Source organism: Eublepharis macularius, chromosome 1, assembly GCF_028583425.1.
Source record: "Eublepharis macularius isolate TG4126 chromosome 1, MPM_Emac_v1.0, whole genome shotgun sequence".
In the NCBI taxonomy this organism is placed as follows: Eukaryota; Metazoa; Chordata; class Lepidosauria; order Squamata; family Eublepharidae; genus Eublepharis; species Eublepharis macularius.
This window is the reverse complement of record NC_072790.1, coordinates 119,598,514-119,625,329: the sequence shown is the minus strand read 5'-3', so window position 1 is coordinate 119,625,329 and position 26,816 is coordinate 119,598,514. Positions and strand designations below refer to the sequence as shown.

Genomic DNA, 26,816 nt, shown 5'->3' with positions numbered 1-26,816 from the left:
CTGGCACAGTCAAGAATGCATTAAAAGAGACTATGTGGCTCTAAGTAAAAAGGTTAAGGACCTGGGAGGACAGGTTGTATTTTTGTCAGTTCTTCCTGTCACAGGCTGTGGTTTAGGAAGGGAAAGAAGAATGCTGCAAATAAATGACTGGTTACCTAGATGGTGTCATCAGGAATGGTTTGGTTTTTTTGGACCATGGCTTACACTTTCAAGATGAAGCTCTTCTATCGAGAGATGGTTTGCACCTCATGAGGGTAGGAAAAAATGTGTTTGGTAAGTGATAAAGAGGGCTTTAAACTAAATCATATGGAGGAGAAAGACAAAAATTAAACGCTGTAACTGGAGAAGGGGACATTGAAGACCTGCAGGGCATGGAACATATGCTAGGAAACATTAATTCGCAGGTAAGCACAGAAACAAAAACCTCAGGGCATAGAACTCATGGCTTCTGCTGTCTCTACACTAATGCACAGAGTATGGGAAACAAGTAGGAGTAATTTGAAGTCTTAATACAGGAAGGGGACTATGACATAATAGGCATTACTGAAACTTGGTGGGATGATACTCACAATTGGAATACTAGGATTGAGGGATACAGCTTGTTCAAAAGAGACAGACAAGTAAGGAAGGGGGGAGGAGTACATTATATGTAAAGGATGTGTATACTTGTGAGGAAATACATGTATCGGAGCATAGAAATTCAGTTGAGAGTCTCTGGGTAAATATAAAAGGAATAAGAAATAACAGTGATAATATGGTGTGTGTGTGGGGGGGTTGCTATAGACCACCAAGCCAAGCAGAGGACTTGGATGAGAAACTCCTAGAACAAATTACAAAGTTCACAAAGAGATGGGACACAGTGGTCATGGGAAATTTCAATTACCCAGATATCTGCTAAAAATGAAAGGTCAAATAAATTCCTGACTTGTCTTGCTGACAACCTCATTTTTCAGAAAGTAGAGAGAGAAACAAGGGGTTCTGCTATTTTGGACTTGGTACTCATCAACAAGAAAGAACTGGTTGACGAGGTGAAAGTAGTGGGCACTCTGGGTACCAGTGACCACATAATTTTGGAATTTACGGTTTGGGGGAAGGGAAAAGCTGTATGTAGTCAGATATATAGGCTGGACTTCAGAAAAGCAAATTTTAACAAACTGAAAGCTATGCTGGGTAGAATCACATGGTCAGAAATACTTGAGGAGAAGGGAGTTCAAGAGGAGTGGCAGTTTCTTAAAAGCAAAATATTGAAAGCACAATCACAAACAATTCCTATGAGAAGGAAAAATGGGAGCCACGGTGGCTTCATAAACAGCTTTCTAATGAACTGAGAAATAAAAAAGACTTGTTTAAGAAATTAAAGGAGGGCTTTATAACCAAGGATGAATATAAACAAACAAACAATGCTTGTAGGGAGAGTGTTAGAAAAGCTAAAGCTCAGTATAAGCTTAGGCTAGCAAGTGATGCTAAAAACAATGGAAAAGGGTTCTTTGCTTATGTTCAAAGTAAGAAAAAGAGCAAGGACATGGTAGGCCCATTGCAGGGACAGGGAAGTGAAATTTTAACAGGCAAGTGGAGCGGGCTCACTGCAGCTCAGCTGGGGCAGCCACTCTCTTCTGCAGCCCTCCTGTCAACACCCCACCCCACCCCACTTTTCCCAGTGGTAAGGCAGGGCTTTTTTGCACATCACCTTTTTTTAACTTTGAGCATGTGTAGTAACATTTCGTTGTTACTACATCTTCTGACCGACAAGATCCTCCCCATGCCCACCCTTCAACCCCCCACCCCCCACACCACCATTCCTAGGGGTAAGGCAGGATTTCCCTTCCCACGGGTAAAGCATGGTGGAGGGGGGGAGCAGACTTGTACCCAGCCCCAGCTCAGCTGAGACGCAATGTAGCTCAATGTAGTAACATTGAAACGCTACTACGCATGCTCAAAGTTTTTTTTAAAAAAAGTGACATGTGTTGCAATGCCATGAAAGCCCAAAAGTGAGCAGAGGCTTTGAGGCAGGTCTGAAAGGAATCATAACAGGCCAATCTGAAACTGCTGGGAACAGTGTGAAAGGAGTGGGTGCCAAGCCAAAGCCACTGCGATTGCCCCGACTGCTCAGAAACGGCGCTTTAAACTGTTAAGTGCAAAAGGGGCCTATGATTCTAATCACTATACTTCTTTGGTGTCATCTGGCTGCTTCTGCACAAAAACTGTTGCTCCTCAAAGAAAATAGGACGGTGGTGCTATAAACTCCTGTTCTTCCAGGTATTTAGAAGACAGTTTTTATATTTCGGACAGCACCACCTCTTGGTCAGAAGACAGGAGCGTTTTCTACAGAGGGACACATATGCCTGTGTAGTTTCCCTGATGCCACTGTTCTGTATTGGCAACTGCAGCAGCTGTCACAGGGCAGGTTTCCTTCCCCCACTTCCCCAGCAGCAGCATACACCTCCACAGTGAAAGGGCCTAGAGACTTACTTTTAAAAGCTCAGAATTCAGAGAACCTGCCACACAGATTGTTATAATGATATTCAGTTCTCAATTAAAAATCAAAAAAGCCCCCCAAGGTGGAGTGGGGAAATGGTTGTTGCAGTGACGAGGCCAGGGGAAATGCCTGCTGTGAAGGCAGAACTGTGGGAGGAAATTGAACTTTTCCTCCCAAATGGCAGTTATTCAGGTTGTGTTGAGATCTTTCCCAAAATCTCAGAGCAAAGCAGATTGGAGACAAGTCAGAGAAACCCCAGGAGGTGCACGAATGCCACACACTGCTGTGGAGAAGCAGGAAAGCCCCCCCACTTCCCAACGGCAATGAACCCAGGGCAAATAAACCAGGGATAGTCTTCAGACTTTACCAGGGAGAAACAGGTAAGTTTTCATTGTACATGTGCTAACTTAACCACTGCAATACACAGCTAATGGGTAAATTTAGAAACCAAGTTAAAATAGAAATTATAAACTGTAGAGACAAGTGAGGAAATTCTCTGCACAGCTCATCATATGCTTGCCAACCAGCTAAAAAACTCACTGTCCTCTGGACATACAGCAGAATAGGAATTCAAAGCAGGGGTCTGATTACACGAGTTGCTAAATGTGAGGTGGGTTGGGAGAAACTCAACTTGTGTTTAACATGTGATGGCACTCATCTTCAAAATGGTCTGTGTTGGGAGGAAAATGGTCTCTGGTCTCCTAAACACACAAGCAGAGCAGGAGAGGCTTTGTGGGTCCCTGCTTTCCACCCAGTGAGCTTTTGCAGACAGAAGAGGGCCATGGAAGGCAGAGTGTCTTACTGCTGGAGACACATGTCTCCTGGGCAGACACGTAGAATGGGCAGTGAGAGAAACAGATTCTCCCACTCCCCACAGACCATTTTGAAGACGACTGTAATTACATGTTAAATGTGTGTTTGGTGTCTTGTGTGACCAGACCCCAAGTTAAAAATTCACTCTTTCTTCCAGGTGTCCACAAAGCAGTCTTTATACTTTAGATGCACTGAAGCATTAAGATCATCGGGACTTCTGTGGCAGTTAAGCAACCAGGGGCCTCTGTTCAACAGCTGCATCAACATAAGGGTATGAGGTTGTGTGGAGCAGTAAAGGAACTGATGCTGCACACAAATCTCCTCCACAGAAAACTCTACTCACAAGGCTGCTGTGGTCATTTTTCTCACACCCCTCCCTGAGTTTGCTGAGATCCCATGATGTGAAACCTTCTATATTACCATGTGGGCATCCACTTCAGTCTCTCTCATTCACCCAGACAGACTCTACATATGCTTCTTCCCAAAGACATACTGTTAAAAGAACAGCAACAAGATTCTCTCTTCCTAATGTCTGATGTTCTTGCCAACTAGAACTGAAAGACCCTTCTCACCTCTAAATTGTGTAGCTGTAGGCGGATGTACAGTTAGCAGACAGTACCCCAAAAGTTGTGTATGCGTAGTGGAATCCATTTTTAAAGAGCAGCATATGGAACAAACCTGCATCGTTCATGTCTCTGAACCTCCAGCATGTGTTTAAGGTCAGTGTGCACCCACCTGAAATATGCTACTAAGATTCCTACCATCATTCCTGTCCTATAAATAGGGAATATCACATAGCATTCATGAGCTTTCCCTCCATTTATTCTTTTTATAAATAATCTATAGGAATTATTTTGCATGAAGTAGCACAAGATCAAAGTACCTCAATAAATATTCTTAAATGAAAAGACAAGAAAAAAAGGAAAATGCTGTATAAAAGATAAGGAATAAAGAACACTGGCAAGAACTCAAAATACACTAAAACAATCCAGGAAGAAACTAGATTACTTAAAAAGCAATTATACTAAATGCTGTAAGTGTGGCAGCACTAAAGAGGAGCAAATTATCAGGAATAAATATGCTGTTCTTTCAAACTCCAAGCTTTCTGTGTAGCAGCCCACAAAGTATTTGATAATCACCCATCTCTGTTTTTGTCATCCTTAGCAAGTGTGCCTTGTACATTAAACAGCCTCCAACTGTAGTCTGCAATCCACAGGAACCACATTATACTGGGCTGACGGTCTAAACACTTAGCCCTTTTCAAGTATTGTTCCAAATTACACACAAACACATAATTTACCCATGGATTGCCACGTTTTCTTGTGCCTTTAGTTTTTGCCTTGCTCCCCCCACCCCACTTTTCTTTTGAGAGCACTTTTACCCCAGCCTTGTTTTGAAACCAATTTTATTCCTTGTACGTAATGTTTCCTTCGATTTTGTTTGTTCTACCCACTCCCACGCACCTCCCACCCACGATTCAATGACTGGATTTTTGTCATCAAACCATGCCCTCTGCTTTCCCTATGGAAAACATGTGGTTTCGTCTTTGACCTTTTTAAAAAAATGCAGTGTGATATATTGATATATCACTATAAAAGGATGTCTACACAGGCATGTTTATTGTACTTCCTGGCACATCACCAAAATCCCCATGAAGAGATTTTTTATTTGTAATTGGCAGTCTACTCAATCTTTGAGGGGGAGGGGGAAGCACATCTGATAGAGATGTTCCTGAGATACTGTCCATAACCCGCCCTCCCTTCTTAAAAATTCTACATAATTTGATATGCACATTACTTGTTTTCTATAGCTTTCGATAGCTTTCTGTTTTCTGTTAGGGTAAATGACAATTTTCACATATGCAGTTATTGGTTCTACCACTGATCTCAGAATCAAAACAGCATGGTGGGAAAAAAAATTCCAATCTGCAGATTACAAGGGATGAAAAGGGTAGGGCATAGGATGGGGAATAGCCCTTCTCTGGCATTGTATCAATATAGCACACAAGCAAAAATAAAAGAGGAGAGTTGGTACTGTGATGTCATCGATGATGAGAGCATCCTCAGTTGAAAATCCTGATTACTTAGGGCATGTCTGGAAGAAAACAAACCGACTCCACACGAGAAAAAATACAGAGGGAGCACAGGCTTGTGGAAAGATTGGGTTGAAAACTATTTTGATGTTTGTGGACTGGCTGCTCAGAAAACTAGGAATAAGTTGAGTGTGTGGAAAATCTCTTTCTTTAGAAATGAGGATCAACCATTTTAGTGATTCACCAAAGGATCCAAATGAAACTGAAAATCATCCCAATGTACCTGCATCCCTGCTAGAGCATGCTGGGCCAGCTTCACGTTCTTGCTCTCCAAAGCAAGCTGGAGCGGAAGCAGACACTTCTCCCTGGTGTTCAATGAAAGAGAAACACGGTTTAGGACTCAGCATTCAGAAACTCTGTATATTTGATAACTGTACCTTCAAATTTTGCTCTTCGGAGAAATTCATGTGTATTCTTTTTACCATTTTGTTAAGCATGAAAATAAGAACTGGCATACACACACCTCTTACCTGTGTAATTATATAGAATAATAAATTATATATTTATGAAATATATATATATGCCAGCCTCTCTCAAGATTCAAGGGAGATAACAAATTAATTAAAACAACACACATTAAAGTAACAAGTACAAAGTACATTAAAACCATATTACAAACCAATCAAAATTTACATACTCCACTAGAAAGATATTCTGTCTTTACCCAGGATCGGACTACCATACCAACACTTCTCTCTTAAAAGAGATATGATTTTGAATCTTTATGGTTACAGAAATTGAAAAACAGGGTTTTTCTTCCCAAAGGAAAAGTTGCACCATTCCAATGATGGAAAAGAAATCCCCTTTAAAACAACCATCTTTCTTGTCTATTTGGTTTACAGAACATGCATGACTAGAGCACCTACACATAGGGAAAACTGAAGGCTGGTTGAGGGAACAGTCATACAATTTAGCAACTGGGATGGCATGATCAGGTAACCAAAGATCAACTGCTATCAAATGCAGCACATGGCATTTTTATGCTTGAGAGATCCCCCTAAGCATCTATTATACAGCTTGACAAATTCCAGGTGCCATGTCACCATAGCACCTAGAAATTTCACTGAGGCACCTAATCAGGGCTGCCATTTTACCGAGGATGGGGGATCCCCAGCTTCTATGTCCCCACTGCTGCTCACCTGACTGGTAAAGGGAAAGGCACTGGCGGGGGGGAAGGCATGCACTCAAAGCACATGTACACTTCTGCATCATGCTGGGAAATGATGTCATTTTCCAGCATGACACAGAAGCTACAAGTCATGCTAGGGCACAATTCACTAGAAATTGCTCCAAATACTAAGTTTGGGAACAATTTTTAGTGAATGGGCCCCTAGTGCAACCAGTAGTTTCTGCATCATACCAGAAAATCTCCACTCAGCCATGAAGCTCACTTTTTGATGTTGGGCCAGTCAAACACTTTCAGCCTAACCGACAACACAGGATATGAGCAGATTAAACGGAGAAGGGGAACATCATATATGATGCCTGGAACTCCCTGAAATTAGTGTAGGAGAAAAATGCCACAAATTAAGTAAATAATGGGGTGACCAGCATTCACTGTGGAGTGGGTATGTGAAGGGGTCTTGATTCTGACTCAGTGTAACAGAGCAGGGCCAATTCGTGCATTACAAAGTCCTTGTGGATACCATACATCTATTTCAAATATTATACTTCAAATACAAATGCCAGGCACACAAGAGTCAAATTCAGGTAGTGCTCTGTCATACAGGGAGAGAGGGCTTATGTTTTCCCTCTACAGTAGTTTCCTGGCCTGAAATGGTTTTGGGACCATCATTTACCCCACTTCAGAAGATTAATGTCATGTGAACTTATAGCAACACATACATTTCCCCAACAGGGCAAATACTGACTTCCCAGTATGGCTGCCAAATCTGCGTGGGGAAAATCCTGAAGATTTACGGTTGGAGTCTGGGGACGGTGGAGTTTGGGGAGGGGAGGGAGCTCAGCAGGGAAGAGATGCCATAGAGCATCTGCAGCTACCATTTTCTCTAATGGAACTGATCTCTGTAGTCTGGAAATTATTTGTAATTCTAGGAGAACTTCAGGTGCCACCTGGTGGTTGGCAAGCCTACTCCCTAGGTATGCCTCAGGTCAGGAAAACAACATGGGTAAGAAGGCTTAACTTCCCTCTCTCCATGTGCCATGGTCCCAATCTAAACTGGGTTTACATGTGCAGGGAAATTAAGTTCCTAGTAGAGATCTCCAGGTGCATGTCCTATTCAAAGGACCTCATGGTGGACATGAGAAGTTTGTAATGTGTGAATCAACCTACTTTTTAAATAACATGGCCAGGGGCCAAAAGAACAGGCTTCAGGAAGTCTGGATTCTCTACCACAATGATTACTCCCAGCCACCTGACCTAACTTTAATTGGTTTGTGTTGCAAGCTTGAATACCTAGACTTTATGGAATCCATCAACAATACTCTGGAGCACAATTATGAATTCATTATCTAGTCTCATGTGGCCCACCAAAGTTTTCAAGAGACTTTAACAAGTATAAAAGCAAAAACTGCAAGCTCCCCCACCTCTCCCTCTGTGTGTGTGTATGAGCATGAGCATGTGTGTAAAAGAGTAAGAATGCTTCAACTTGTCTTATCTACTGTGTTTTAAGATAAGTGCAGGAATTCTTTAGAAATTCCAATCACTCCTGCTATTTTGGGTCATTTGGCAAGCACTCAGACTTCCCTTCACTTTCAGTCATAGAGGAAGCAGACATACTCCAATAAAACCAACCCAGATTCATTATCACTGAAAGCCATGTAAAGACTTTATGGCTCACTGCAAACCTATTGTGCATCTCAGCTGAACACCCTCCATCTGTAGTCATAGCCTTTAACTGATAAAAATTAAATTTCTTAGCAAATCTCTGAAGCTAAACATAACCTTGTAACCAAATGGATTAAAAACATGGACTGATTCAATTAGTTAAACATCCTATTCTTGAAAAAACAGTAAGCTAAAAATGTGATTAATGCTGCCACAGCCTCTCTGTTTCCACAACAGCATCTAATAGCAAGATTTGCCATTGCATTTCAAGACCTTATTAGTGATTTTTAAAAAATAATCAAACCATAATTCGGCAGGGAGGCAAAGACCACAGCTGACTATTTTGCGCAAAAAAAGTCCCAAATCCATTCTCCGGCATTTCCAGTTACCTCAGGCAGTAGGTGTTAGAAAAGGCCTTTTTCTGTTTTGAGAGCCACTGCCAATTAGAATAGATAGCACTGAACTGGACAGACCAATGGCTTAATTTGGCATAAGACAGCTTCTCACAATCGTCTGTGAAGCAATGAGACTCCGGCTCGGGAGCCACATAAAGCTCTTTGTTGCCTTCTGAGCTGAGTATACTGTTCCTCGCCTGCTCCAAATTCCAGGGAAGTGAACAAGGCAATTGACAGGCAGGGCTTATGTTTGGCAGGTGGTCCCCAACTTGAAACAACCATTACCACGGGGACTGGAAGATGAGTAAGACATGGACCTCTCTGAGCTGCCAGGAATAACAACAACAACAACATTCAATTTATATACCGCCCTTCAGGACAACTTAATGCCCACTCAGAGCGGTCTACAAAGTATGTTATCATTATCCCCATAACAAAACACCCTGTGTCCAACCTATCCAACCTATTTTCTTTTCAGCCTCTGCACTCTTATCTCAGGAAAAGAGTGAGCTAACCACAGTGGAGTGATGGCAGTTTGACTCCCCTTTCTCCAGAATCAGGTTGCTTGCCTCCAGTCGCCGTGGCAATCTAATTCTCTTGCCTAAGCTCTGCCTCATCCTGAGAACAGAGAGGAAAGCCAGAGCAGGAAGCCCTTCCCCTCACAAGGACTTGCAAAGGTTCACCAGTGGTGGGGAGAGACAACCCTACATGCTTAGAAGTAATCTTGTAAATAGATTACAATTATATATTGAATATTAATAGCTATATCTTATTGTATGTGTGTGTTTGGTGGGATGACACACAGAGCAATACAGTAGTCATGTGGCTCTTCTGTTCAATGGTAATTGCAAATGAGTCTCATTGTGAGCCATGGAGGGAGGACCAGTGATTACCTGGCCAATAAGATTACTTGGCTAGCTCTCCATGGTCATAGATGCAGAGGAGTTAGCCGTGTTAGTCTGTAGTAGCAAAATCAAGAGTCCAGTAGCACCTTTAAGACTAACCAACTTTATTGTAGCATAAGCTTTCAAGAATCACAGTTCTCTTCATCAGATGCAACTGACGAAGAGAATTGTGATTCTCGAAAGCTTATGCTACAATAAAGTTGGTTAGTCTTAAAGGTGCTACTGGACTCTTTTGATTTGGCTAGCTCTGTATTCCAGAGTTTTAATTTAAAACTGCAACAACTGCTGCATCAATTCTTATTTTACAAAGTTTATATCCTTCCTTTCTGCCCTCACAAGGCTACCAAGGCAGCTAATAAATTAAAACATATATAATAACATCAGATTTTAAAACCATTAAAACTGACAAAAACCAAACAACATCATTAAAACCAGGGCTAAAAGACATAAAAACTATTAAAATATTGAGCAAGGAGGAGGGATCACTGAGGGAATGCCAAATGAAACAAAAAAGTCTTTACCCACTGATGGATGATGGCAACAGAAGGGGACAGATGAATCCATTTGGGAGAGAGTTCCAGAGTTTTAGTGCTGCAACCAAGAAGACCCTCTCTTTGGTTGTAACCCACCTAATCTCAGAACGCTGGGCACTAGAAGCAGGGCCTCCAAAGATGACCCTTGCGGATGGGTAGGTTCTATTGCAGCATATGGAGATCCTGGCTTTGTTATGGACCATTCTTACCTACACCACATCCCCCCCTCCAATTCTACTTTGTCTTGAAAGCAAAGGAATTGTTGTCTTGAAATGTATTTCAGTGATCCTTGCTGCTAAAGTGCGTAATGCTCCACATTATTTGTGTAGCTATTGATAACAACTACTGTGATTATTAGTTGTGCATGTGATCTCATTGGCACATCTATACTAGTGCTGTTGACTACTAGAACTGGTCACATGTATATTTAGGAGCTGGGATAAGACATCAAAGTCCAAGACCATTAAGAAGCCAATCAAGATATATACTATCCTGGAGAGATGATAGTCTATTGATTTAAGGACAACACAACTACTACTACAACAATATTATTGAATATAGCAGTCCAGGCATAATGTTCTCTGTCTGATATTAGTAAACTAGCTATACTTGGAACTTTCTCACCTTTCTTGAAAAGGCCTGTAAGATACAGCCCAGAACACCTCTGAACAACTAGATACAATCCAATGCAGAATAAGGATAGCTCTACTCTTTCTTGTGCCATGCATGGTAATCAGACAACGTATACCTGTACACCTGCATTGTTAAATATCTATGTAGAAATCTTGATGAAGTACCTACATATCATCAGTGAAATTAGATAATCCTTTGGATGAAAGTGTTCTCATAACATTTATGCTGGACAGTGTGAGACAAACAATTTTTATTTTTAAAACAAGAAATAATACTAATTCTGCTTACTGCAGCTTTATGATTAGGAAAGGAACTGTTTGTGTCATCTTCCTGAAGCATCTTCCTCAAGTAGCTTTTGCACAGACTGTGTGATCTGAACAGCCAGAGTTTGAAGTATTCCTGGACAAAACTGCCAGAGAAGTTATTAAAACGTAAATGCCACCAGTGCTTAGCGCTGAAATTTCCACTTCTTCTGTTTGAAACTGGCTCCGTTCCTTACTTTTAGCTTCTATGTCTGAGAAGCTGTCAGTAAGGATGAGACTTCATGACATGTCAGCTAAAACCTAGAAGGCTTGCAAGGTCAAAGAGAAAGAACCAATGACTAAGAGAATTAGATAATAAAATGAAAGTTCAGTTACCTCATTTTAGCGTAAAAGACTTTACACATGAAGAGAATGATAATAGCTCATTGATTCAAGTTCTGCATTAAAATTGATATGGAAATGAGAATTGGCACAAATTATATCCCATCTTCTGACAACAATGGTAGAACGTTAAACACTTCTGGCTATCTTCAAAGTCCCATACAGCAGAGAGGGAAAGTATGCAGCACAACACTCTTTGGCCATATATTATATCCAGTTTAACTGCATGGTCAAAGTGGATCCCGCTCCCATTTTAGTTTTGCACAGGGCTTCTGTGAATCCCTTTTATATGACAACAAGTAAGGGAAGGGCAGTAAGACAACTTTTCTTGTCTTCAAACTTGTCTAGATTTTTTCTCCAGAGCAGTCAACAAATAATTAAATGAAATTTTCTAAAAATTTCACCAAAGGCTTTTACAAGGTAAAATACATGTGAATATGGGGGTACAGGTTGTGCTATTTGTAGGGTTGCTTCTATTGCAGAGCTGAAAGGCAACAGGAAGAATTTGTCTTCAAGATAACAACAGGTTTTTATGAGGGTCCATAGCCATGGTATAAGAACAAGGGTCTGTGACACTGACAAAAAAGGAATGCTACATGGTGATCACAAGACTGATGAAAGGTACCAAATGGTGTACAAAAAATACAGTGTTTTGCTTGATGGGAAAATGCAATATTACTCCCTAAGGTATGATCAAAGGTATATCAAGTTTAAATTTAATGTATAAGAGTATTGTGACTTATGCAGAAAGTAACATTTTAAGTAGTCTAGTACTGAGATGGTGATTCAAAGCAGGTAGGATGAAAAAAGTTACCAGCTTAGGCTAGTGCTACCACATAAAAATTTTCACCTTGTAAAATTCTACAGAGCAACTCTGGTTGTCTGTTCTAGGGCCCTGTCAGGGGTCTGAGGCACAGCCCCAGGCCTCGCCAGGAGGAAGCAATGGGAGACAGCCGGGAGACAGTGGCCCTGCTGCCCCGGCCAGCCATCAGAGCCAGAACCTGCCTATGCCAGGGAAAAGGGGCAAAGGTCCAAGGCCCCAGGAGGCTAGAAGGGGCAGGGCAAGGCCAGCTAGCCCCACCCTCCAGGGGGAAGGCAGGGGGCTGGGCAAAGTAGAGGGAGAAGGCAAGGACAGTAGAAATAGGGACCCAGCAGCTGCCCAAGCAGAACCCTTACCTGATGAGGAGAAGCAGCCCCAACATCTCAGAGCCATGCCCCAGCCTATACACCAGCTAGAGGGCAATAGCCAGGTTCAGGGAGTGCCAGGAGCAAAGCAACTCCAGGTGGAGCTGCCACAGGCATTCTGGGGGAGGAGCTGGGCAGCCAGCCAAGGGGCTGTGCCTGCCTTCGGCAATCAGCAGAGTCAGGGAGGCTTGACAGCCAGGCAACAAGACACAGCTGTTGCTGGTCAACAGAGCCAGATCAGCTACCCCAGCTGCAACTACTTGGGGCAGCCCAGAACAAGGCTGGAAGGAGGGCGGGGAAAGGAAGCCCTATAAAGAATGGCTGGGAAGAGCTCTGGGGTGGTGGTTTGAGTAGGAGTTATGGAGTGGGGGAATGCAAGAGAGGAGACCCAGGGGAGAGCTGAAAGAGGAACTGATGGTAGAGATCAAAGAGGGTGAATGGCCCAGGTTGAATGGGCCAGCGAGTAGATTGAGAGGGAGTCTGGGTGATGTATACTGCCCCTCCTTCCACAGAGCAGGGTCCCGCAGAATCCCTAGCCCCCCTTTGACACCAGGACCGGATGGTGCAGTGCCCTGCCTAGCAGGGGCGGTGGTGAGCCCTGACATGCTGCATCATGAGCACCCATACAAAGCTGCTACTTTTTGCTGTTTTTTGGACAGACCTGCTGCTACTGCACACTTGTAGATAGAAGGCTAGCATGCCTACTGCTTCCCCTTGTGTAAATGATTAGAGTAGCTGCAGCACAGACAGATGACATCATTCATCTGCAGGATTCCTTTTTACAACAGAAAGCCACTGTGACATAGTGGTTAGAATGTTCTACCATGGAAGCTTGCTGATGCTGAGTGAACTTGGGCACATCACAGTCTCTCAATCTAATCTATTTTACAGGGTTGCTAATATGAAGATAAGGTGGAGGAGGGGAGAACAATGTGACAAGTCACTTTGTATCCCTGCCAGGGAGAAAATTGAGATACAAATTAAAAATAAAATAACAGATGTAGGGCAGGTTCAGAGAAACTGGCTCATCTTACTGTCATGATTGTGATGTCATGTGACTTCCTGTCATGTGCTGAAGTTCAGTGGGTCCCACTCTGCTGCCGGGAGGTTGAAGGTGAATCCCAAGTCTGGAAAGGTTGAAGATCATTCTCTAGGGAGACCCCTCAATCTGATGTGGGCTCTCATACACCCCTCCACCTCACTTAATACAGAAAGCAACACATTAACTATACCATGTCACATGTATTCAAATACAATAATCTGTTTTAGGAAAGGACAGGAATTATAAAGCTGAATGGTCAGGCAGATACCACAGTTGAAATCAATACTTCTACACTGAACGCAACACCTGAATTGGCCATTATGCATACAGGAGAAAAAAAAACCCCTAAATTTCTCAGTTATGCATGGGGCAAGATTGCTTACAAGTACAAATGCTTTCTTCTTATAGAATTGTAGCATTGGAAGGGACCTCCAGGGTCATCTAGTCCAACCCCCTGCACAATGCAGGAAATTCACAACTACTTCCCCGTGTTTCCTCAGGTAGATGTGTCTAACTATAAACCTGTTTTGGTATCAAGCTCCAGTCATTTATATATTGTATTGATCACCTGGAGATTTTTGTAATTACTGTCTATTCCAGTTAAAATGCAGCAGAATATATTTAGAGCGATTTTGCCTCTAGCTATATACTCTAGAATAGATAATAATAACTCAAGAACAACTGCAGACAAACTGCATGCCATTTTTCTGGGCTACTTATATGAGAATCTAAGTTGCTTTGAGAGGTATTACTGATTTTGCACTGAAAGTGGCTATGAATAAACTACAGTTAGTTATCAACAGTATAGAACAAACCAAACAAAACCATTCATATTGGCTTAGTCTATAGCTCTGGAAGTCTATTATCTGCCTGCAAGTCAAACATAATTAGACCCAGTTTTTTTAATCCTTCAATAACAAAGACACAATGTACCCAGACAGCAGCACAACAACACAGTCAAAAGGAACATTAAAAATGCAATGTACCTGCTAAAAATCAGATGAATAACAAATGGAAAAAAAGATAAAAATAGCAAAGATAGAATATGTGACAATACCTGAAAGTATGATGGGTTAAGTATGACAAAGCACAGGGACAGGAAAGTGGAAACTCAGAGCCAAATAAGACCCCACAAAAGGTATGAGCTGACTCTCATCTTCCAATCTAGAGGCAAGAAGTTTTGTAGGGAAAGCAGTGACTGTGACAAGGGGACTTAGGAGCAGTCCACCTTGCTCATCACCCTCAGTCCTCCCTTGGTGTACACCTTCCAAAAAACTAGTTTCATCCCATGGATTTAGGATTGTGACATCAGAGACTTAGGCTGCATTCAGATACTACAATAAACCATCTGCAAACCACTGATTGGTCAACCCCAAGTAACTGTGGTATCAGTATGCAAGCATCCCAACAAACTGGACTTTTTGAGATGGCAACAAACAAGGTTTGCAGCTCATTTACTCATTAGGACACCTGAACTCAGAAACTACCTTTTATTGCTGACGGCAGGGTAGATAAAAAAAATGATTTTTTTAAAAAAATAAAAAAAATCGGATTTTTTAAATTTAAATTGGATTTTTTTTATTTAAATCGGATTTTTTTAAAATAAAATGCTTTTTGAGGAAAATATATTACCATCCAAAGGTTATTCCATCATGAAATAAAGATTAGTTTTTAATGTAGAATAAGGCTGTATATGTTTAATTTTTTTGGTAAATAAATTCCATTAATCCATTCACAATGTCATGCTCTTCCAGAGGTTTTTGTAAGATTATTGGGCACTTTCTCTGCCTACAAGGTATTATCACAGATGCTTGGTTTTGCAGTTCTCAAAACTGAATTTGTGTCAGCTCAGCAGAGATCACATGCCTCTTCTTCACAGCAAAAATGTTATAACATGAACAGAGTTGAGAAAAAGACCTTAATCCTATTGTTCTACAAAACTATGAAGACAGAATCAACCCCTCCAGTGCTAAGTTTCAAGAAGTTCAGTGAATAGAAACAATATTTTTCTGATTGTTTGGAGTGGAATAGATCTGCATAAGAAGAAACTAAGTATGAGGAGGGAGGGGCAAGCAGTACAAAATGAAAGTGAAACTTTTTGAGCACAATACTGCACAAGTCTTTGGATCTTTTGTGTGTATGACCTGAGGTTTATCACATTCTTTCCTTGGCGGAAAAAACCTATAATGGCAGCAGGCCGTAAAAGAGACCCAATTTGGGAATACTTTAATGAAGTTCCTTTACCTATCGGTAAGGCAGGCATCTACTTGCATATTAAAGTTATACCAGCAAGAATTAGTCTTTAAGTAGAAAACTATGATTTAAATCAAGCCTTAATGACCAGTAATTTAAATCGTGATTTAAATCGTGATTTAAATCAGTTTGATTTAAATCAAATCCACCCTGGCTGACGGCCTTGCAGCCACCTGCCCACTATGTAATAAAGGGATTCTCTCTGCAAAGAAGCAGAGAAGAAGCACAAAGCAGGCAAAGTTTCAAACAGTATTTACATCTGTTTATGAACCTTATGTGAAGCATGCTGTCCATTAAAAAAAAAAAGTTCCAACTTTTGCGATATACCAATACTGCATCAGTTTATACTGTATATATATCAGTAAGTATATACTGTGATACTGCATCAGTTTTTAAAAAATGGAAAAGCATGTCCTAGAAATGGGTAGGAAAATAAAAAGGCGGCACTTTCAGAACCACCACAGACATTTCAAAGTGTAGCAAAAACGGTTTACAAAGGCAGCACGAAAAGGACTTAACCTTTAAGGTTGCACAAATTGTGGTTCATTTTGATTTCTACGTGTCAACATAATATAAAAAGAAATTTCATTTGCAGCAGCAAGTTTAACAGTATTCAAACTGGACACAGATCCATTCAATACCACCTAAAATGCAAACACAAAGGTTTTTGTGTGCGCGTACCTAGCCAAAGAAGCAAGATAAATCTGCCTATAAAATGGGGGTTGGATACAATTACTTTGGGCAGCATACTGATCATCAGTTTTATGGTACTATTCCTCTGCTCTTCGCTTAGCCCTTTGCCTGTATTATCAATCACATTTTGATTTAACACCACTCAGTATAATGGCTGAGCACACTCAGCAACTCCCAAATGGGGCTGCTGAGACGGGAAAGAAAGCCAAAAGTAACATCAGGGTGACTTTAGAAGGTGCAGCCTCACTACCACCTTTTAATGTTTCTGGACTATAAGCAATGCTCGGTTTACACATAGCTTATCCAATATCTTTCGGGTTCACTTCTGGTTTTACTGTAGTTGTAGCAATTCTTACCCACAAGCTAAACACCCTCAGTCTAAACCTTAGCCTAAACATAGTGACACTAGACTACAAAATGTCATCTGCTTGGCGTGCACAATGCAATTGCTGTTGTCTGTTCTTAAGCCACCTTGAACAAAAGGGAGATGTGAGGAACGTCAGCCCGTTGAAAAATGATGGGAAACAAAGCAGATAGGCAAAATGAGAAATTATGACATCAACAAATACCCTTTCATATTTCCATTTTAATTCGGTTATTCGGGCTTTTATAATTTTTTTATTACTTTTATTACTAGGGCTTTTATAATTTTTTAAAAATATCAGCACAAAAATATCACTATAGAGCTATTGCATTGCACTGATAGGTACAGTAGCTTTCATTTTAAAAAGTTAGTTTCTAGCCCCTTTCCTTGCAGAGATATAAGGGGAAAGGCATATCTTTGCAATGAAAGGGGCTAGAGACTTACTTTTCTATACCCTACATTGCAAATGGAACACAAGCAACTTTGTCTGAAGAAGTAAAAAAAAAAAAACCCTTAGCAAACAACAGCCAAAATGATTTAGAAAGGCTGTGTGAAAAAGCCTAAGGCACAATAAATTTATAGCCTCTTATTTGATAAATATCAAAACTGTTTATTATTATTATTACTATTATTTATCAAGCTCTTAATCTTGCACTGGGTGTTGTTGTACAATTAAGGAAAATGCATAGTTCCTTCCTTTAGACTATTAGGTAAATTGGGAAAATGTCTCAGAAAGTAATTTTGTTTCATTACCTGGAAACTACTTTTTCAAAGTGGATTTAGGTAGCCAATAGTTCTACCTTCAACTAAATGACATCCACAAAATTTTCAAGAAGGTTTTTTTGTTAGTATACCTAGTTTTGCTTCATAATGATTTAAATATTTGGATTTATGTATGTATGTATTTATTTATTTATTTTTAGCCTGCCCTCCCCATGAACAGGCTCAGGGCGGGGTACAATAAAATGCTCAGTACACATTAAAACATAAATACAATTAAAATCCAAAAACCAGAAAATACATATGGAACAACATCTCAGATGGCAGCCCACTCCAATTTCCCTAGTCATAATGTTAACAAAAGAGGGAGGTGGGGGTCATAGTTAATAATTTTCCAGTGACTGTGCTTGTTGGGGGGCAGATGTTTTCGTTGCCCCCTTGGCAGGAGGCTGGTAGGGAGGCTCCTAAAACAATCAAAGACTGGCCTCAACCATATGCCTGGTGGAACATCTCTGTCTTACAGGCCCGCTAAAAAGATATGAGGTTTTGGCAAGCCCGGGTGTCCTCCGACAGAGAATTCCACCATGTTGGGGCCAGGACTGAAAAAGCCCTAGCCCTGGTTGAGCCTCCCTGGGGCCAGGGGCCACCAGTAGGTTCTCATTTGCTGATCTTAGTGCTCTCTGGGGAACATATGGGAGAGGCGGTCCTGCAGATATGGTGGTCCCAGTCCGTTTAGGGCTTTAAAGGTTAAAACCAAAACCTTGAACTTGATCCAGAACTCCACGGGGAGCCAGTGCAGCTGCTGCAGGATTGGAGTGATATGAGCCCTGTATGGTATGCCTATCAGGACACGTGCAGAAGCATTCTGGACCTGCTGTAACTTCCAGGTCAAGCCTGAGGGAAGCCCTGCATAGAGCAAGTTACTGTAGTCTATTCTGGAGGTGACCATTGCATGGATCACTGTAGTTAGGTCATGGGTCGACAAGACAGGGCACAAGCTGCCTGGCCTGTCGAAGAGGAAAGAATGCAAACTGGGCAATTGCCGTGACCTTGGCCTCCATCGATAGGGAGGAATCCAATATCACTATGAGACTCTGGACCAATGAGACAGGCACTAATAGCACCCCATCAAAGTCCGGGAGTCGGATTCCCAAATCTGGCAACCCCCAGCCCAAGTACACGACCTCCATCTTTGCAGGGTTCAACTTCAGCTGGCTCTGCTTTACCTATCCAGCTGCAGCCTCCGAAGCTCTCACTAGGACATTAGCGGCAGAGTCAGGCTGGCCACCCATCAACAGATACAACTAGGTGTCATCCCCATATTGGTGACAGCCCAGTCCAAAACTTCACACCAACTGGGCAAGGGGGTGCATATACGTTGAATAACAAAGGGGAGAGTATTCCCCCCTGCAGGACGGATAAGCTCTCCCCAAGCGCCACCCTCTGTCCCTAATTGTGGTGAAAGGAGACGAGCCACTGCAAGGCAGTCCCTCGGATCTCCACATCGGCGAGGCGGTGGGTCAACAGTTCATAGTCAACCATGTCAAACACTGCTGAAAGATCCAACAAAATCAGCAGTGTCGAACCACCTCAATCCAGATGTCTGTGAGGCTCGTTCGTGAGAACGACCAGTACTGTCTCCATCCCGTGCCCCGGGCAGAAGCCGGATTGGAATGGGTCCAGGATGGAAGAATCCTTCAAAAAAACCTGCAGCTGTTCTGCCACTGCCCGCTCAATCACCTTCCCAAGAAACGGGAAGTTTGAGACTGATCAGTAATTGGATGGATCGGTGGGGTCCAAAGATGTTTTTTTTATGAGAGTCCTCACCACAGCTTCATTCAACACTCCAGGGAAAACCTCGGAGCTCAATGATCGATTAATAATAACCTCCAATTGGGCCCCCAACCCATTGTGCCCCTCACATTTTTTACATAATTTGTAGGCATAGGTTCAGAGTTCACCGATTACAGTTCTTAGTAAATAACCATAGAAAGATCTGGGAGCTATTAAATCACATATAAGACTAATGGTCAAAACTGAATTTGCCATTCTGCTAGACCTGGTAGTAGAAAGAAATTAGGTAGGTTTATTGCCTCAGAACAAAAGCAGTATCTACTAAACTTCAGCTGCTCTCCAAAACTATAGGACATCCATTGATTTCAATTGGCTTAGACTGGAGTAACTCTGCTTAGGATTTCACTTATATAAGAGGACCAAACAATCTCAATTAAATATACAATACCTTTAGATACACAACACATTTTGAAAGACTTCATTTATTAGCACAACAGCTGATTTTTTTGTTGTTTCATTGAAAAACCTCTATTAAGATTGAAGGAAATGAACTGAAATGACAGCAAAAAATGAATATCTCTGTTTAGGTGGAGGAGGAAAAAAAGTTGAATTGTGAAATAGTTTTACAATCACTAAATACAAAGTTTATGTTATAGAGAATGTAGTCAAGCCATGCATCCACAAAAATTCCAAAAATAAAGGCTGTATAATCATTCATTTCTAGACCAATCAAAATTATCATGAAACAGTGTGCAAAGTTTAATGTTAAAAAAACCTGTATAGTTTTGGTTTATTATCTTAAAACCTGCCATCATATCAGTCATTCAGTGGGCAGTTGAATAGATTAAATTATAGGGAAAATATCAGAACAAAAACAAATTACAAATATTTGACGAGCTATATTTGTGGTAGTTATCAAGAAAACCTGTTGTATGAGGAAACTATCTTACTCCAGATTTTTTTAATGTTAGAATTTCATCCATTTTTTAAAATGAAATTCTAAGAGAAACGTCTAGAGAATTTGTAAGCTGTTACTGCTTTTCAGTATTACAGAGTTTGCTACATGGAAAGCTGTGTTTCAAATACCCAGCATTTCAGTGAGTATCACTATCTAGCATATGACTATAAAATCCAAAGTCAATCAAACAAAAGCAGAAATGTCAACACCCTCAGGAAATTTCAATTGCAGAGGGAGGAGTCGATTTAGTAAAAAACACAAAACAAAACCCTAATCAACCAAGAACAAAACTTTACAATAAAAAGAAACACAGGAAGATGTAGTACAGAATGTGTGAAAAGAGAAAGCATGGATGCTTGTAACAGTGAGACTGTGAAATAGTGTTACTAAATAGCCACACAAAGAATTAAATGATTAGCATTGCATACATATGGTTTTTTGCAGTCTGATGCCTGTAAAGCTGTACTTCTACATGCTTTTGTATACTCATCAGCCAAATCTTCTTTATCAATGCCTAAGGTTTGCAAGTTTTTAACATCCATGCAGATTCACAGCATATCTAAGATGTCAGCACCAATATTAACATAATAAAGCATATCTGCAGATATTATTTTACAGTTTGCATAAACATTTTTAAAATTATTTGTTTGTATATGCTAATTGTCACATTTCAAACAGAAGAGAAAACACACAGCGCTGTTTGTGGAGCAAATCTACTGTGAAAGATTAGTTCAATCTTTTCTGTGCTCCCCAAGTATTTTTTGCTAAAGTGCAATCCTAACTGTTTACTCAGAAGTAATAACAGAGATCTTATTCTCAGTATATGTACAGAGTTTCATCTTTAGAAGATAAACAAAAGCACCCGTCACAAGATATATTTATTTCCAAGGCAGCCTTCTAATTAGCCATTTCTCTGAGGCAAGTAAAAAGAGTGGCACCACCACATTGAGTACAAAATACAACAGAATGGTTTGATATCGTCAGGAATAGCACGATGCCTCGCCAACCGTGACGGCATACTAGCAAAATATGGCTGCTGCATGAATGCTCTCTGCTGATCCCAGTGCCCCCACATCAAAAACAGAGAGCTGAAGAACATGTTCAGTAAAATCATGTGATATACATAGTCTGTTCCGCACTGCATCACTAGTCTGCAGGGGGTGATTGCCTTATTAAATTCTTCCTCCTAATTAAGAATTCCATGCATACAGAGGACAAACACATCAAGGAGAATAGATGTACTAATTTTCTACATGTGGAGAGGACTTCTTTATTGTGAGGAGTTATTAAAACAGAGACTTAACCACCTGCACCCAAGAAGAACTCCTGCACATAATTTTACTGAATAAATACTTAGCATTTATGTACCTCTTTAGCGCTTCACATATACTATCTCAGAAACCCTAATAATACTAACACTGTCAATGAGGTTGATTACATGATATTTATAATATAATCCAAGGAGAGCTCATCATAACCAGTACCTGCAGTAACCACAATGTATTATTTCCTGAATGCCCAATGGTGAATGCATGAGTCCTGAAAGGAAACAGAGACGAGAGAATCTATGCCAAGTCTGTTGCTTGTGGCCCATGCCTGCTGATGCAGCTCCTTTAGCCTTCATCCTTCTATTATTTCTGTCCTCTCTACGTAGTCTCCCAAGACACAAGTTGTTCCCTGACTCCACAGTGGGTGTCATGATTGGAACACAAAGCAAAATGTTCTTTCCATATAGTAAGATTAAAACAATGATACATGGCTAACTCAGACTTCGTTTCACTGCTGACCTCTTCTTTCCTTGCTGAGTTTTTAACAATGTACAACATGTACAAACTGCTTTGGACAGCAATTAAGTCCCACACCAGTGTAATGCAGATACGTTGGTGTAGCCCTACCCATGCTGTAACAATGTGAACCACACTGAGGCATTCATACCAGTGTAGTAATGTGGTCATACCAGAGGAAGAACGTGACCTATTCAATGACTTGGGTGCCCTCAGCCCAATCCCCAGCTTTTGGCATAACATTATGCTTGCAAAAATGAACTAAATAAGAGTGAAAAACAAAGCCCCAAGCATCTCCTCCCATGACACCTGCACAGTCATGAGACAATTTAGGATACTAGATATAGAGACTGTCTCCACACCTGCCATTCCTTTTTTCTTACATATGTTGTAGCCTTTATTTTGTAATCCTTCAGATGTTTTCATGCATTTTCCCATCTTTTTAACTGTAAACTCTCCAATGGTGGTAGGGAGTGCAGTCAAGTCATAGCGGACTTATGGAGACCTCTGGTAGGATTTTCATGGCAAGAGACTAACAGAGATGGTTTGCCATTGCCTGCCTCTGCAACCCTTGTCTTCACTGGTGGTCTCCCATTCAATTACTAGCGAAGACTGACCCTGCTTTAGGTGGGTGGCCATGTTTGTCTGCAGCAGAACAGCAGGATTTGAGTCCAGTGGCACCTTTGAGACCAACAAGATTTTCAGAGGATAAGCTTTCAAGAGTAAAAGCTTTCTTCAGGTATCTGAATAACTCCTTCCTACTCTCAGACCTGTGGGCTATCTAAGCAGCCATAGACACAGCAACTCAGAGACAGAGATGTGTGGAGAAACTATAGAAAGAAAGGGGAATTGGGAGTGCTGGGTTAGCTTGCTACACAGTTGGCTGGGGAGGGGGGGGTTGTCTGAGGGGTTGTAAAAAAATCAGAGAGGACAAACATTTCAGGGGTAAATAGAAGAAATTAATGGTCTAGGGCGGGGAGGGGGGTTAAGACGAGCATGGGCAGGGAAAGGTGACAAGATGGTTGTAAGGAAAAGAATGGAGGGGAGGCAAGAGCTGGAGAATGGTATGTGTTGGTAAAAGGAGGATACTGTAAAATGGTAACACTATGGAAGGAAGAATAATGCTATAGTGTGAGGAGGAACAAGAAGGCAGGGGATGGAGAGAATTAGGAAGGGTGAAGTAGAAGGTCTTGAATAGGGTAGGGAGCCAATATGGAGGTGGAGGTGGGTAGACATATGTTGTGGGGAAAGGAAAAACTGAGACGGGTGTATGTGTGTGAGTGAGAGTGTGTATGTGTTATGTGCTGTCAAGTCGCCTCCAAACTATGGTGACCCTATGAATAAAAGACTTCCAAAACATCTTATCATTAATAGACTTGCTCAGATCTTCCAAACTGCAGGATGTGACTTCTTTTATTGAGTCAAGCCATCTCATTTTGGATCTTCCTATGTCCAATTTTTCCTAGCATTATTGACTTTTCCAGAGAATCTTATCTTCTCATGATGTGACCAAAGTATGGTAGTCTCAGTTTTGTCATTTTAGTTTCTACGGAGAATTCAGGCTTGATGTGATCTAGAACCCACTTATTGGTCTTTTTGGCTATCCGTGGTATCCGCAAAACTTTCCTCCAGCACCACATTTCAAATTAGTCAATTTTTTCCTGTCAGCTTTCTCCATTGTCCAACTTTCACATCCATACATAGTAATGGAGAATATCATAGTCTGGAATACCTTGATCCTGGTCCCTAGAGAGACATCCTTATCTTTAAGGATTTTTTCTAGTTCCCTCATTGCTGCTCTTCCAAGTCTCATTCTTCTGATTACTTGGTTGATTATTGAGCCAAGGAATAGAAAACCTTGAACAACTTCAATTTCCTCATTGTCTACTTTAAAATTGTGTAATTCCTCAGTAGTCATTACTTTTTACTTCTTGATGTTCAGCTGTAATTGTTGTGAGCCGGGCCAAGGTGCCAGCCCAAGCAGAGTGGTCAAAGTCTGTTCCGAGGTCGGGGCACAGAGTCAAGAGTTGAGGGTTTATCCAAATAGCAAGTTCTGGAGGTCCAAAGGTCAGTAACCGGCAGGTCTAAGAGCATAATATAGGAAAAGTCAAGGCATATTCCAGAGAGTCACAGGAAACCAGGCAGGGTCTTGTGTAGCGGTCACAATGACAGAGGAATTCCGACATGTTGCTTCCACGCCCAACAGTTCCTCTTGGCTGGTTTTATATCCCAGTGCTGAAGGGTCATGTCTGTAGCCAGCTGCTTGGGCGTTATCCTGCAGCTACTCACTGTTGCTATCAGCAAGCAGCTGGCACTGGGCCAGGAGGCGTCTAATGTGGCTTCTTTCCTATAACTCTAGTTTTTGCCTCCATCTGCAGCACTCTAAGGGTGTGGGCAATCCTGGAGGGCTGCAAATGACTGGCTTAGTTTCACCTATCGTGTCAGAGTGGTGAGGTTTTGGTGGCTCTGCCTGAGCTGCTGGCTGTGAATTCTAATCAACCAGCAGCTTCTGCTTCCCAGACTCTGCTGAAACCTCTTCTCCTGAGGAGTCCTCGCTATTACTGAGCCCAGGCTGGCCCAGGACACCAATCCTGCTTTGGAGCTTTCTCCTTTAATGTTAACCAGTAGTTGTTTCAAGTCTTCACTATTTTCTGCCAGTAATGTGATGTCATCTACATATCACAGACTGTGTATGTTCCTCCCACCAATTTTCAATCCACCTTCTGAATCTAGTCCAGCTTTCCTTATGATATACTCTGCATAGGGGTTGAACCTTTGGCAAGTGGAAGCCATTCTGTTTTGCCATTTTCTATCCTAACAGTATCCTCTGGTCCAGAGTACAGGTTGTGCATCAAAACAACCAGATGTTGTGGCACCCCCATTTCTTTTAACACCATCCATAGCTTTTCATGATCCACACAGTCAAAAGCTTTGCTGTGATCTATAAAACACAGGCTGATTATTTTCTAAAATTTCCTTATATGTTCCATTAGTCATCATAAATTTGCAATGTGATCACTAGTGCCTCTTCCTGTTTTGAATCCAGCTTGAACATCTGGCATTTCTCGTTGCATATATGGTAAGAGTTTTTGCTGTAAATTTTGAATATCCCTTTGCTTGCATGGGAAATTAACGCAATAGTCCATTAGTAACTGCATTCTCTGGCATCCCCCTTTTTTGTAATTGGAATGTAGACTGAGCATTTCCAGTCTGTGGGCCATTATTTTGTTTTCCCTATTTGCTGACAGATTCTTGTTAAGATTTGATGGACTTAGTTTCTGTAGATTGAAATAGCTATTGGTATTCCTTCTACTTCAGGTGCTTTGTTTCTCCCAAGTGCTTTGAGTGTAGCTTTCATTTCACTTTTAAGATTTCTGGTTCTTCATCAAAAAATTCTTTAAAGGTATCTGTTATCCTTCCATCTCTTCTATATAGTTCTTCAGTATATTATTTCCGTATTTCCTTTATTTTGTCCTGATCAGATACTATATTTCCATGTTGATTTTTCAGCATCCTGAGCCATGGTTTGAATTTCTGTTTTATTTCCTGGCTCTTCCTGTACTTCCTTTTTTGCTGTCTTTTATTTCTTTGCACTGGTTTTTATAATAGATTTGTCTCTGTCACTTTTTGCTTTTGCTTCTCATCTGTCTTTAGCAATTTTAACAGTTTCCTCGGACATCCATTTAGGCTTCTCCTTTCTTTTGGCTACAGGAGTAGTCTTTGCACATTCTCCCTGGATAATATCTCTGGCTTCAGCCCATAGTTCTTCTGGTTCATGATCTGTCCAAAACAGAGTTACTTCAGTCAAAGCCCATTAATTTCAATGGGCTTAGACTGGAGTAACTCTGTTTAGGATTGCTCTGTTAGTATTGCAAATCTGTTCCTTTACATGGTCTTTAAATTCTTCAGGAATATTATTTACATTATATTTTGGCACTATGACTCTTTTAGAGTTTCTCTTCATCTTTATTCTAATTTTTGATATTAGCGACTCATGATCTGTACCACAATCAGCTCCTGGTCTTGTTTTAGCAGAGAGAATAGAGCTTCTCCATCTTCTGCTTCCAATTATATAATCTATTTGGTTCCTGTATTGGCCGCCCAGTGATTTCCACATATACAATTGTCTTTTTGGTTGCCTGAAGCACATGTTAGCAATGAACAGGTTACCGGCTTCACAAAATTCTATGAGTCACTCTCCTGTTTCATTTCGTGATCCTAGTCCAAATTTACCGATAGTGTTTGATTCTGCTTTGTCTCCTACTTTTGCATTCCAGTCACCTATGATTATCAGCATGTCTTGTTTAGGTGTGTGATCAATTTCTTCTTGGATACTTGCATAAAAGCTTTTAATTTCTACCTCTTCAGCATCTGTAGTGGGGCAACCCCATTTATTTTGTTTGTCATTTCTGCGGTAGAACACTTTGTAGTTTTCTGACTGAATTGGTCCACATTAGTTCACTCACACCCAGGATTGTAAAGTTTAAATGTTCCATTTCTTGTTTTACAATTTCTAGAGGTATATGAGGGGTAAGCAAAAAACAAAAACAAACCTGTAACATTTTGTTGCAGGCGTCGACTTGACATTTTCTAACATAAACTTCCCATACTACACCTTTTTACAAAACCCTTGTTTTAAAAACCATTTTATTCATTCAAAAGGAGAATATATTTCATTGGAGATTTCCCCCAATTTTTACAGTTCCTCCATAGGAAAAAAATATATTCTAATCCTCCCCCCACC

General features: G+C 41.0%; 1 protein-coding gene across 1 annotated transcript in view; it reads right to left on the bottom strand.

Moving 5' to 3' along the window:
* Positions 1–26,816, bottom strand: part of ARFGEF3 (ARFGEF family member 3) — a 130,464-nt gene that overhangs the window by 100,280 nt on the left and 3,368 nt on the right. The window contains exon 3 of the mRNA XM_054983266.1: positions 5,605–5,686. Within this exon, the coding sequence (XP_054839241.1) occupies positions 5,605–5,686 (82 nt within the window). The remainder of the gene's footprint in view (positions 1–5,604; positions 5,687–26,816) is intronic.